Consider the following 14,700-nt stretch of genomic DNA (forward strand, 5'->3'; position numbering starts at 1 on the left):
TATCATTTGAACAGAAATTTGAAGATTGTTTTCAAGTCTTCAGTGTCCTTTTTTGCTGCATAGTTTCACAGAAGATTCTGAACTTTCCTAGCTTTGCTTAGGGAGGTACCATCACACTAAATCAAAATTTGCACCAAATTCCTGCATTCCATACCATCCATCCAGTTTATTCTTAAAAAAAAACAGATTATCAAGAAACCTTTTCAGATTACAACTCTGAGAATTCAGGAAATTTGTACAGTATGGTTTTAGGGAATGTGTATATACCAATGCAGAGCTGAAAGCAGTGAAATAAAATATAGAATATACATAGAAATAGAACGTAGAATCGAAAATATTGGTTGGGAGGGATCTTGTGAGCTGTTAAAGCCACTACAAAGGCATAGTCTGTTTCTCTTACTTTTCAGTTACAGAGCACTGGTTTCAGTTTGTCAGAGAGTTTTGGGATGTAATCTTTTTAATGCTTTCTTGCTTTATATCAGTGGTTGAATATTTCAGGAAAGTAAAAAAAAAAAAAGAAAAAAAACAACAGCAAAACAGTTCACTGAATTCAGAGAGAAGAAGTGGGAGAGAGAAATGTAGTTTTAAAAAGGTTACACGAATAGAATGAATGTAAGGCAATGAATCAACACCTTACAGAGTTGTATAGACAGCCTTATTTCTGCTGTTTGCTGACTGTTGCAGGCCTAACACAGCAGTTCCATCTTTGGGTGTATATATGTATAATTGAAGTGCATAGTGGGGCTAGTTAGGATGATTGTGGAGAGATCACACTTGCTATTCTCTTCATGATTTCTCTCTAAACTGCCCTTAGTTTTTCCTCAGAATGTTACTAATGGGAAGATTTTCCTGCCAATCCATTTAATGGTTACAAGTGATGAGATGTTTCCAGTGGAAGAGTTGAACACCTTCCTCCCGTTTTCTCCCATGTTGTTTGTTTTTTTTTTTTTTTGAAGGGACTTGTCTTACAACAATATAAAGGACCTCCCAAGTTTTAAGGGCTGCCACTCCTTGGAAGAAATGTAAGTAGAAATACACATTGTTTATCTTTATTACCTCCTTAGTATGCTGAGTCCAAGTCTAGAAACGTTTTTGGCTTCATATTTGATCAGACATTTCTAAGATTAAGGACCAAGAGATCTAATACGACCTTCTCGTGAGGAGTATTCTGGACAGAGAATTCAACTGCTCGTGTTTTCTTCAATTAGCTAAGGTTTAGTTGTTCCTATGGCACAAAAAAGAATAAAGGACACCTTAATCCTGCATTTCATAGAAGCGTTGCTACATGCATAAATGGTATGAGCATTTATGTGTTTTCCTTCCAGCCTCTTATCTCTTGTGCTCTTCTTCAGTTCCCTCCAACCATCAGCCGATGCTTGTGTAAAATGTTTCTTCCTCTAGTCCCTGTAGACACATTCAAAACCCATCTTTCCTTTTCCTTACTTCATTGCTTTAAAGCTTCTTAAGCTTAATTTACATACCCTACACAACTTTTCCACCTGCACATATTCCTACTTATCCTTCTACCTCTACTGCACTCAAGAGTCTTTCCTCTTAACCATAGTGGAGCTAATAGACTTCTCACGGGCTTTTGCTGTTATGCTCTTGACATCTTTGGGCTCATTGTACACATTGTTATTGAAAAGGGAGCAAGTGAACTGGAAGTATAATTTGCCTGTTAGCTCTTGAGGCGTTTCTCCACATTTTCATTTCATAAATGCATATTTTGAGAAACGAAAGTGCAACCAGGGTTAGAATATGCCAAAAGATTCCTTGCAGAATGAAGTACATTTCTTTTAAATCTCAGCATGACTCTTCAGAGTTCACAGAGTGTTACTTCTAGCTTGGAAGTAATTCAGTCCACACTTAACAGTCTCTTCTAAATTAAATGAGTTGTTAATTGGGATTGGGCAGAGGTACCACAAAAGAGCTTCATGGTTGTATTAACATCGCTAATGCAAAATACTTAAACAGTTTGCCTGCAAGGGGAAACGAGAGAAATTTTGCTATTGGTAAGGCTAAATTTGTGTATTAGCAGGCATTGAGTTATCCCTTGGTTTGAAGTCAGCCCAGTTAGCCAATAAAATTCTGTTTCTACTTCTTCACTTTGCAGTTCCTTACAGCATAATCAAATTCATGAAATCACAGAGGATACCTTTCAAGGACTGTCCTCCCTTCGTATCCTGTAAGTGCACATAGCTGCATACTGAGTAAAACAAGATAATGTTTTTGATTCGGATGTAAACTGATGTCAGATTTTGATGTTAAAAATCTGATTGATGGCAAAAGGCCAGGTATGCTGGATCCTAAGGTGGAGCAAACCACATACAAGAGATACTGGCAACAGCTGGTTTCAGTCCCATTCTTTCTATTCTCCATTTTGTTTTTCTAGCCTAGGAAGATTTTTTTTTTTTTTTATATATATATATATAGAGAGAGAGAGAGAGAGAGAAAAAAGGAGATGGTTATTTTTGGTAGTCCCCTATTTTGCATTATATTATTACTAGATTATTTTATTATATAGTATTTACTGGAGAGATCCTATCTGTTTTCCTCAGAAGGATCAGATCATTAAACAAAATTATCCCTTCCCCTTACATCTCTATGTATATGAAGATTATATAGGTACATGGAAATTATCAGAAAAAAAAAATCCACAAACTGACAGGTGTTTTCCAAGGACTGTCATAATATAAGTCATGGTGGTCCAGCAGGAGCTGGATCTGATTTTGAAATCCAACAAAGCAGATGACCTTCTGTGTGCTCTTTTGTCTTCCCCCACCTGGGCTGCAGGTGTGCTGGTCACCGAAGGGATCATCTTGGCACCATCAGCCCGGTCATGGGTGGTGCCAGAGCCAGCCTCTGCCTTGGCAGCACAGGCTGAGCTGCTAGCGCCAGGGAGGAAAGGAAAGGGGGAGGAATAAAAGATGGGTTCTACTTTGGGGATGAGGTGAAGCAGGATACAGCTGCATTACTGAGGGATGTGGCTGCTACTGCACCTGGCTGACTGGGGAAATGGGAGGGTGTTTCAGCTTCTGTGACAAAAGCATAATGTATTTGTCACCTTAGCTTTTTTCTCAGTATACTGGCTGTTACAAAGTGTTGATGAAACTGCTAAAATAATCTCATTTGGCATTCATTGTAGCGACCTCAGTAGAAATCGGATCCATCACATCCACAAGGAAGCTTTTGCCACTGTTGGAGCTATTGTTAACCTGTAAGTAGGCTATTCTGTGCAGCAACCTCCTGTTTCTATTGTTAAACTGCTGAGATAGTAAATATTTTTAGCTTAAAATTGATGTGTGCCCATTGCACGTTTCATCTCTGTGAATCTTGAAACCTCTCACTTGCTGAACATATTCAAGGCACACTTCTTTAAAGTGCCTGCTGCACTGACAGGCATTTGCCAGACCGCAGCCTCAGTATGAGACTTTAAAAATCCTTCCTACTTCAATGAAATGTATGCTATAGGATCTTCAGACTTACTCCATTGTAACACTGTCTTAATATTCACATTTCAGAGATCTAAGTTTCAATGAACTCACTTCAGTTCCAACCGAAGGATTAAATGGACTGAACCAGCTTAAACTTGCAGGCAATTCCGAGTTGAAAGAAGCTTTGGCAGCAAAGAACTTTGCAAAGCTTCGGTACGTTGGTACATAGCACCACAGAGTGCCTCGCTTACTTTGACAGTAACAAGCTATGTGACAATAAATGATGCTAGTAGATAATACTCATGACAAATGATCAGGCCCTTTGAGTCCTGTAGTGCCTTAATGTTGGCATATATGAAAGGGCATCTGACTATTCTGGTATGGAAGTCATTTTCAGGCAGTTTTCTTGGAACCTTTTCTATTTTTCCTCCACCACTTTTCAGGCAGATATCATCTGACTTCGGAGTAGTGGTTTGAGTGGCTTCCATTTGTTATTGAACTGAGCACATCTGTCATTCAGAGTGTGGAAGACAGGAGCAGACGTGCAGGTGTCTGATTCCTTAATCACCATGCTGTATACATATGCTGCTTATTCTTGGAGGCAAATAATAAGAGTAGCAGTAATCATTCATATGGAACTGAGTGGAACCTGGTACTCATTGCAGTGGGAGGTGCATCAGACAGTGATTAACTGCTTTGCATTTTCAGAGATCTTCCTGCACACTAAGAAGCAGCACTTAAAAGTTGTTTCCCATACTGTCCAGTGGAAAAAATGGAGATCAAGGTACTTTATCTAAGGCCAGCAAAGGAATCCATGTCACTTGTAGAATCAGGCCTCAGCAGTCCTGTGGAAACAACGGATTGGTTTCTAGGTTTTGGTCTGTGTTTGAGAACTAATGCATTGTGGGATCCTTTAGACTGATGTTCCTCCTAAATATTTACAAGAACAGTATTCAGGAACAATACTGCAGATAGTTGATACTGTAGCCTTGAGTCAGAAAAATCATCTTCTAGTTCTGCTATTATCTCCTTGTTTATGTGGACTTTTTAAAACTCTGTATGCAGCTGTACTTCTTCTCTACCAGGACTAATAGTATGTACCATTTCTGTCAAACAAAAAAAAAAAAAGTAGCAAAAAAAAAATCTTATTTTGGGGCCAATGAAGAGTGAGAAGGAAAGATGTGATTTTTAACATTGTGGTCATCTAGGAATTAACTTTCTTACAAAAGAGTTACTCTTTAATTACCTTGCTTAATTAGTTTTATGTTTAATTTGTACAGCAACTCCACAAACACTGATCAGAATTTGGTTTATATATGGAGTAGAATGGGTAGTGAAGAGAGCTAAACGACACAGAATTTTCTTTGTACTCCTTGCAGGAGACAAGACTTGGATGCATCACCTATCCTTTATCTCAGTGCAAAAGTTCATCGGAAATTATTACAACTGATCCAGTTTGAAATAGTTTTTTGTTAGCGACCATGACAAAAAGAAGCTTCAGTTTTAGCACTGAAGTGTGCCACTTAAATATTAATAGATGGTGATCTTAACTTTGGTTACAGTGGGTAACACTGCTGTTCTGCCTGTATTTCAGGTCACTCTCTGTACCGTACGCTTACCAGTGCTGTGCATTTTGGGGTTGTGATTCTTATTTGAACTCTAATGCTGAAGATTCCAGTCACCAAGATCAAGGTGCCTTGATGGATCGTGAGAAAGGTAAGTGTTTCATTGTACTAAACCGGCAGTATTATTTTGGGCCAGACTAGACTGAATAACGGTGTATGTTGTTTTTGAATAAGGAAATTTGGAAAATGTAGATCTTTACAGGGATACAAAAGCTGTTTCTGAAAGTGCTTAGCAGTTGCTTACAGATTGGCAGTGCCATGCTGCTTCTGAATCTGTGAAATGGATTTATCTGACAGTGTAAGATTTGCCTGTTTAAAAAAAAAAAATATTCTAAACTGCCAGTATTGTTTCTGTCACTTTCTGCTAAAGCAGAAAATGTTTCAGGGTTCTCAGTATTTCAACTTTCTGGTTTAGAAAGGGCTTGTCCTTTCACCGTCTACTTCAAGGCCCAGTGATGAAGGATATTGCTGCTTTGTTACAAAGCATTGTGAGTACCTGGGTCAGGCAGCGGTAACTCAAACTGTTGCAGTGATTTCTGCACTGAGCATTAGACCTTACGTGGCAAACCTGAACAGCTCCACTTGTTAAAAGCTTGAACATTGGTGAAGTGCTAGGACTTTGATCTTTCAACGGACTCCTTCCATCCTCAGCAGCTTCATTGCATTTCACTTTTTTGTCTTCTTTCTGCAACTAACCTGTTTTTCATTTTTACTTGATTTACAGCTGATGCAGATGTTCTAAGAAATGAGGAAAATGAGGAACTGGGACAGACTATTATTCACTGTACACCAGCAACAGGTAAAACTTACAATGTGCTGTAGCCACACTGCAAACTTGAGGCATGATGTTATGCAAATAGCTGTCTGCAGAATTGCATGTTTCATTCCTCGTAGTCATTCTGTACACCGAAGATTAAATTCTACAGTGCTTGGGTGAAATTTCATTTGATGTTGCTTTGGATGAGCAGTCACAAAGATTTGGCTCAGCTTTAGACATATAGCACTACATTGGAGAATTATGCTAGGAGAAAACCAGAAGTTTGTTTCCATAAGCAGAACAATCAAGACTGTAATAGTTCTATTTGGAGCCTGCTATGTTTAATGCACTGCCCTCTAATTCTGTGTTACTCTTGCCAAAGAAATGTCTGTGGAGCAGACCATGAATGCTCATCTGTTTCAGTGAGAAGTCAGGCTGTGCTTTAAAAGCTTAACTCAAACTGCTGTCATTGGTTTTAACTAAGTTTGATGTCTTTGCAGGAGAGAGGATGAGGAATGTTCACATGATCTGTTCCCCAGCCCTGCTATAGACTCATTAACTGACAGTAGAGGGCTGTTACAAGTAGCTGGAGCAGGTAGTAGCATCTTAAACTGCCACAGATAATTGTGCATTGAGTAGACTTATTGACATACCAGAACTACTCCAATTCAGGCTTGAACAGTCCAGGAGTGTTGAAAGTCTTTGATCTTGCAAACAAATACTTTAATTCTAGGAAGCTTCACTGCTGTCTTTCTGCTTATATTCCTTGAACTGCAAACTTCCACACATGGTTCCTCTTGGCTGCTAGTGGTGCCTCCTACTTCCTTGACTTTGACACGGGCTCTCCAGAGGATTCCTTCTGTACATCTTGTACCCTCCTGCTTGCATAAACAGGAACACATAGGTGGGGGGAACAGTATGCTTCCAGTGAAGTTACTTTGGAATGAGCAGGGGTTTTCCAAGTCTTGGTTCATTCTCTTCTCCTAAACTGATATTTTACATCCATTATGAAAACTTGTTCGCTCTTCATCTTTTGGGCTAGCTCCAGCTTTTGTATACAGACAATCACAAGGATTTCTTGATCACAGTCCAAAAAAATTGTGGTCAGAAAGTCTAATATATTATAAATGTAACTGTACATGATCTGGGAATTAATTTGACCAATTCTGCTTATTTGCTGTTGATCTCCTGTTCACAGAATGAGAATTCAGATGGTGTGTTACATGGGTTCAATCTTTAAAGCTTTTAGCTCTCTTCTTTTTGCCCATGCCAGAGATGCTGTAGCTCTAAAAGGAATGAAGAGCTTGTTTTACAAGTTCACAATTTGCCTTGTTTTTCACCAGTCCCTCCCATACTAACAACTTGTTTTCTATGCCATGCTGTCATCTGGTCATAAGTAGGACACTCCACCCACCATGTAAGTTCTGAATCATCGCTCATCTCGTAGATCCACTTTCCGCTTTGCCTAATGGCAGGAATGGATTGCTGAACAGTGACACTCAAGTAGCGTGGCACTGAAAGGCGTAAAACTTACCCTTGTGAGTGTGAATTTCCCTCAGTGGTCCAGGAATATTAGCGAGAGAGAAGGGTAACTTTTAACTCTAAGGATAGCTAGACCTTGGGAGAAAGACAGGGAAGTGTGGTGGGTTTTGTTTGTCTAAAGATACCTCACTGTACAGCTACTAAAAAGCAGACTAAAAATTGATTTGGGGAGCACAGCACTGACATTTTAAAATTTCCTAAGCAGGAAGTTGTTTTTATCTTTAAGTAGACTGAGCTTAGTAGGTATTGTTGCATCATGTGAATGTACTGTAAAAATAGTTATTCTGGTGTGGATGTCTTAGGAATACTTGCAAAAAAAGGGATTTTATTGCTGATTTTACTGGTCTGGTAATATAGTTAGGACCATTATTTCTTGCCCAGAAATGAAGCTTGCTCATTTAAACAACCAAAAAGATTCTTTTTTGACTTGTCAGTTCAGTAATTAATTGCTGGATGTTGCTTTTGGCCTTGGGAGGTTTTTGCACTGACATCTAATCATTCTCTGCAGTTGCTCCAGCCACGTTAGGGATGGGTCGTACTTACATTTCACCTGCCTCAGGGGAGGGCAAGAGCTGTGCAGAGCTGGGAGTTGCGGGCTGAGTCCGGCCCAGAAGCTCCAGCCCGAGGTGGCAGCACAGTCTGGCATTTTTCTGCTCAGCCTTCAGCTCCCAGAGAGCCCAACTGCAGGGGGAGATCCCCAGCTATTGTGCTTTGGACAATTAGCAGTGCCTAATGGGGATGTAGGAAAGGTTAAACTCTTCTAATTGTTACTTAAAATCAGTAGGATTTCCCTATGGAATAAATAGCGATTAGAAGGGTAAGCAGCAGTACTGACCTTTTTTCCTTGTCTCGCCTCCTATTATTTTCCCTGTTGGACTTCTTCATTATTTAAGCTTTTTTAAGTGGCAAAAGAAGAAGAAAAACAATAATCATTTCCCTGGTATGACTTTCCAAGCTCACAGTGTGTTTCAGTGACAAGGGTGGCAGAAAGAGCTTGTGGTGAATAGGCCTGTCCCTGTTAAAGCTGATTATATTGAATTTGTCAGCTGTTTTACAGATGTTTCCTTGTGACCAAAAGCTACTCCAGAAGGCGTGTTTGTGAATCATTTTTTAAAGAGAACATGTTACTTCTAAAAAATTCTTTCCCCTTACAAGTCAGTTGTGAACATTTGCTTTTATTTTGTTACCAACTTTTCTTATGAAGTATGGAATCTAAAGAAAATAAAAAGTATTTAGGTGGCACTAAGAAAAGCTCTTTTGAGGAGCTAAAAGGTAATTAAATTTGTTTAGCTGGCTTGTTTATACAAAGTATTCTCAAGTGACCATTCCTCACAGTAATTATTATTTCAGGCATAATTAATTAGTAAATAGCTTCAGCAGAATAGTTTACTTTCAACTGACCTATTTAGCAGTTCAGCCGTGTACTCTATTCATGAATTAATGAGGAGTGCTCCTGTAATACCTTTTGAAAATCTTGCTTATTAAGGCACTATTTTTTTCCTAAATTGGTTGTCTTTCTGTTTTTTTTTTTTTTTTTTTCCTTCTAGGTGCTTTTAAGCCTTGTGAATATTTATTGGGCAGCTGGATGATTCGACTTACTGTCTGGTTTATTTTTTTGGTTGCTTTGTTCTTCAACCTGCTTGTCATGTTAACAATATTTGCATCCTGTACTCCATTGCCATCTTCCAAACTGTTTATAGGCCTGATTTCTGTCTCTAACTTATTTATGGGAGTCTATACTGGCATTTTAACTTTCTTGGATGCTGTGTCTTGGGGAAGATTTGCTGAATTTGGCATATGGTGGGAAACTGGCAGTGGTTGCAGAGTTGCTGGGTTTCTTGCAGTCTTTTCATCAGAAAGTGCCATTTTTTTCCTGATGTTGGCGGCTGTTGAACGGAGCTTCTCTGCGAAGGAGATCATTAAAAAGGGGAAAAGCAATCGCCAAAAACAATTTCAAATTGCGGCAGTTTTTGCTTTCCTGTGCGCTGTGGTAGCGGGATGCTTACCACTTGTTTATAAAGCGGAGTACTCGGCATCGCCCCTTTGCTTGCCCTTCCCCACTGGAGAAACACCTTCACTAGGTTTCACAGTAACTTTAGTGCTTCTGAATTCATTAGCGTTTTTGCTAATGGCTGTTATTTACACTAAACTGTATTGCAACTTGGAAAAAGAGGACCTCTCCGAAAACTCACAGTCCAGCATGATTAAGCATGTTGCTTGGCTAATCTTCACGAACTGCATCTTTTTCTGCCCTGTTGCGTTTTTCTCATTTGCACCGTTGATCACTGCGATTTCTATCAGCCCTGAAATCATGAAGTCTGTTACCTTGATATTTTTCCCATTACCTGCTTGCCTGAATCCAGTTCTGTACGTCTTCTTCAACCCGAAGTTCAAGGAAGACTGGAAGTTGCTCAGGCGCCATATGACGAGGAAGAGCGGAGCGGTAGCAATTGCCGTCAACGCGCAAGGGGGCTGCGTGACACAGGATTTTTACTATGACTGTGGCGTGTACACCCATTTGCAGGGTAACATCGCCGTGTGCGAATGTTGCGAATCGCTCCTTCTATCCAAGCCCATGCCCTGTAAACATTTGATAAAATCACACAGCTGCCCCGCGCTGGCGGTGGTGCCTTGCCAAAGGCCGGAGGGCTACTGGTCGGACTGCGGCACCCAGTCAGCCCACTCTGACTACGCCGACGAGGACGACTCCTTCGTGTCGGACAGCTCAGACCAAGTGCAGGCCTGCGGCCGTGCCTGTTTCTACCAAAGCCGAGGATTCCCTTTGGTTCGTTATGCCTACAACATACCGAGAATTAAAGACTGAAAAGGCTTTTTGCCATCAGCTGTTCTAATAAAGAGGTATAATGCTTTGTAGACTGTTGCCTGTTTTGACCTTTCGAGCAGGAAGCACTTTTGTAATCATCGTTTAGTGTCATTTGTAAAGAAGGGAAGCGGGCAGTAACTTCTTGAGCCATACATTTAAAAGTAATTAAACAAAGAAATCGGTTGCCCTGACTGTAAATAATTGGTAAACCAAATCTGTTACCCAATATTTTTACTCTTTCCACACAGTAGTGGTTCCTTTTATACAGTTTTTTACATGCTAATGGTGTGTTTCCACTTTGTACTCCAGTTGTACTTTGCTTCTGCTGTTGGCGAGGTAAGTTCTGTTGATCTTTTTTTTTTCTGCCAAAGCACAATATAAAGGACAGCTGTTTAATATTAAAGAAATTATTTTTAAATGTGATTTTTCTATAATTAAGCAAAAAACTCTCTTGCTAGCTTTGTATAGTGTATTCAGCATTGAATCTCAGGATGAATTTTACTGCAGGGCCAAAAAAGGGATTAATTCTCCCATATGTAACTGTGACACCAATATAGGAATACCATGTTTGTTTTTTATTTCAATCCAACGTTCAATTTTTAAATGAGGTTTTGTTACAATAAAGCACTTGTAATCCACAATATCTGTAGACTATGAAATAAGAATATTAACAGCTGTCAGGAATAATAGGGTTAAACACATTTTTCCAGTGATGATGCATTACTTTGGGTGAACCACAGCAACTTTCTTCAGTATTACGCAGTCGGGTCACACTGTTGGAAGGAATATCGATGCATCGGGGGGTGTTAGCAGTGCTGTCAGTGTATACAGCTCACATCTTTGCGGAAAGACTGGCTAATACTCTGCAGCCTGTTGAATGTTACAGCACCCCAATAATATCTATGAATAGACTGAGATTTTAGCAAATGGAGGGAAAACAGAAAGCAGTTTTGCAATAAATAAAACCATTTTTCCAATTACTTTACTGAGAGTGAAGTACACTGTGCAAAGTCACTGATTTTCATGTAAATCAGTGCAGTATTTTTAAACCATTCAAGTCCTGAGACCCAAATGATTTAAGTACAATCAGTGATCCATTTATCTATATTTAGTTTGAAAAATGATTGATATAAAGTTATGAATGCATGATTAAATAATTAGGTGTGTTTCTTGAACAATACACTAAATCAAGAGCAAATCCACTGCCATCCCAGTTACTCTGGAGACATTCTCATTAAGATTTAAAGCTAGATTGCTGTTTTGAGAAATAAACTGTATATACTGTTCATACAATGAATTTTTATCTTTGTATTGTAAATTATTTGATAGAACACATGATGGGAAATGCGGCTTCAGTTCATTTTGTTAATTAAAGCTACCTCCTAAACAATAGTGGCTGCCAGTAGCAGATTGTTTAAAATGTGGTTTATATACTTTTTGCATTGTAAATAGACATGGTTGTATATTGTCACTGTAATAAAACCAGAATCCTTGTATATCAAAATCATGTAGTTTGTACAAAATATGGGAGGATTATTTACGGTATGCTGTTAATTTTATAAGCCAAAATATTCACATGTAAAAACAACAGAGGCAGAAACCTAACCAGAGTTGTTAATTCTTCTATTTACATTCATGAATATTACATCTGCAATTAGCATGGAATGTTACACTGAAAGAAAATAAAGGGTACATGAATATTGATTGTTATTTATCTCTGTTTTTCAAAAGCTAAGGCTGAAAATGGTGCACTTGTAAGTTTATTGAGCATAAATAATGTGTCATCTGCTCTCTGCCTCATGTGGTGAGAGTTTCAGGAAAGAATTGCCAGAAAAATAAGGAAGTTGCCAATTTACAAGTGGGTTTACAGTCTCAGACTAATATTGACTTTTGGCATGCATAAGGTTAAAATCTTCAGGGAAGGGTTTGCCCTCTTACAAAGCAATCTCTTCATTAAAGACATTATACATTGTGTTTGAGTTGAAAAGTTTTTATTATGGCTTGGAAACTCTTACAGATGGTGATTTCGGTTTTGATACGATTTCTATGCTGAGAGTTGTGGGGTTTTTTAAGCCATAGTTTTGTAAGAGTCTCAGCGTCTTCCACACCCCCTCTGCCAACCAGTCGCAGGTAATGAGAATACTTCTAACAAGAATTCTTTGCAAAACAGACAATAAATGTCAGCTACCATTTCATAATTAGTAGGGAAGGAAATCCAACCATCAAGCTTCTAGAAAGCTTGTTGTATTTTCAAACAATGTTCTTGAGTATGAATTTATTTCTTTTTCTGTTCTACAAATGAGTCTTCACTGAAATGCTATTAAAATATTCAGATGTGTGAGCCATTCGGAGTTCTAGTATTTCATTGTAAATCAATGTTTTTGGAGTTAGTTACGCTAATGGTTAACTTTTAATGCAGTCAGTCATGTGTCTTCCAACACACGCAGGTTTTATCTACTGGTAGAAGTGAAAGAATATAGACAGTAGCTACTAAGATGAACCTGTCAAGACACAGTGCTGCTAAACGTGCGTGTCTCGACATCACCACGTGCCTGATACCTATGGACATAAGGAGAACCCAGAGGAACCCAGCCACCAGGTAGTTAATGCCTCCTTTGTTGTGTCTTTGCTGGACAAGCTGATCTCGGTAGCAGGGCATAACGTAATGTTCAGATGTTCACAGCTGCAATAGGAAAGCCATCCACTGAGAACTGGCTGCCTCTCTTCCCCACTCCAAAGCTGTGTCAAACAGGTGGGGACAACTTGCAGTAAAGCTGTGCTGCATTAGTAATGTGGGGGTTTTCAGATACCTCTGTACAAGGGGCTTTCACAGCTGTCACCCAGGCAGCCTCCACAGTTAGGCAAAGCTTCCTAATTTCAGTTTGGAGACTCAAAACAACTGAAATCTCACAAGTTTACTCCCTTTTGGGATGTCCCAGGAAATAAATCCTCTGGTATCCTAGACTCTGAAGCTAGCTGAAGCTGTTCTTACAGTGACCATGTCACATACCCTGCTTCTAAAGCCCTCTAAATAACTGTTGTATTGAGCTCTGATGCTGGATTTAGCAGACAAAAAGATGTTGCTGTTGACTTTAAATAAAGGAGAACTTAGGGCAAGGACAGCATTTTTTTGTTCCTGTTCTTCCTCATCTTCTGCTCTTGTGAGGAAGCAGCTTTCTGCAGGAGGACAGTCACAAATAGAATTGCCAAAATTGTTGCTAAGGTATTCCCTACCTTTCTCCCCATTAAGAGTAATTTCTTACAGACAGCTATTAGCTGTTAAGCCTGCTCTGTGGCAGTATGCTGGTGAGATCTCTTAATTTGAAACAGAGCCTTTTTATTCTTTTACAAAAATAACGCATCTACTTGGCAACTTTTTGGTCTAGATTCCTTTTGCCCTTTTGCATTTCTTTCCAGTAGGATTTCCTGTGTTTAATCATAAATTTATTTAGAAATTTCAAAGCTATAGAAAGATACTTTTCTCCAATAATTCTTTTCACTTTGATTATTATTTTTGACCCTTCAGTTTTAATTTGCAGGGTAATATTTTTAATTAAAAGCACAATGCAAAGTTTGTTTCATACATACTCTCAGTTTAATAATTTTTAATTGCGTGGATGCTTTTGATCTTTAACTGCTAGCATGTTTATTTTTAGAAAGAGATTTTTTTAATATTACCTTTCACATGTTGTACAGTAGAATCTGACCGATTTAGTCTCAGCGCTAGAGTTCAGTTGAACATGATTCAGCAAATAAAGAAGTGAAATCTGAAATGGGATAATACATCACAAATTATTGTTTTCTTTGCTGTTGTATACTATAAGAACTTGGAGGGTGAATGGGCACATTTCATGTGTTGTATACATGGCACTACACTACTATAAAATACCATTTAGGCCTTACCTAAGAAATACTAGTTAATGATCGTGGTGGCATATACTATAGGGAAATTATTTAGATTTGAGGGTAGAAAAATATGAAGTGTCTCAGTGTCTTGAAAATTTCAGCCCAAAAATGAGCAAATAAACCTGCTACTAACTAATGCTTTGAAAGAGACAAAAACTTTGTACAGAAGTGTAAACTAGCTAAAGAAGCAAAGGCTGTTCAAAAGCAGGAGGCTGTGATCTCCAACTAACATAAAACAACTGTGTTGAGTGGGAATCCTGCCATTGATTCAGAAAGATGGGATTTTAATATAAACATGTTTCATAGAGTGCTTGCACATTTCCCTAAATGAGTGAAATGCTCATCTCAAGGCTGCACTCCTTGAAAGTAGACGGCTCCACAGCTGCAATCAGCCAAAGCAGGACTGGGACTAGCAGCAGGTACAGTGTATTGCAAAGATGAGAATATACCATACTATGAAGGAAAACTGAAGCAATCCAAGACCTCAGATTTCACAGCTTCTAGTCAAGCAGCACTAAAAATGCAGGCACAAAACCAGCCAGTAGATGAGTGTAGACAGTGCTCGTTCAGCTCTGGCACACTGTGTGGAGCCAAGTAGCTTGCTTTCTCCCG

General features: G+C 39.0%; 1 protein-coding gene across 1 annotated transcript in view; it reads left to right on the plus strand.

Annotated features, from left to right (window-relative positions):
• LGR4 (leucine rich repeat containing G protein-coupled receptor 4) overlaps positions 1-11,886 on the plus strand; it is an 83,291-nt gene extending 71,405 nt beyond the window's left edge. The window contains exons 12-18 of the mRNA XM_042785211.1: positions 957-1,022; positions 2,114-2,185; positions 3,146-3,217; positions 3,522-3,647; positions 5,029-5,150; positions 5,784-5,858; positions 8,906-11,886. Of these exons, the coding sequence (XP_042641145.1) occupies positions 957-1,022; positions 2,114-2,185; positions 3,146-3,217; positions 3,522-3,647; positions 5,029-5,150; positions 5,784-5,858; positions 8,906-10,182 (1,810 nt within the window). The 3' untranslated portion in view covers positions 10,183-11,886. The remainder of the gene's footprint in view (positions 1-956; positions 1,023-2,113; positions 2,186-3,145; positions 3,218-3,521; positions 3,648-5,028; positions 5,151-5,783; positions 5,859-8,905) is intronic.
• The last annotated feature ends 2,814 nt before the right edge of the window (positions 11,887-14,700 follow it).

The sequence above is a fragment of the Tyto alba genome, unplaced genomic scaffold (assembly GCF_018691265.1).
Source record: "Tyto alba isolate M040663 unplaced genomic scaffold, T.alba_DEE_v4.0 Super-Scaffold_8, whole genome shotgun sequence".
Classification (NCBI taxonomy): domain Eukaryota; kingdom Metazoa; phylum Chordata; class Aves; order Strigiformes; family Tytonidae; genus Tyto; species Tyto alba.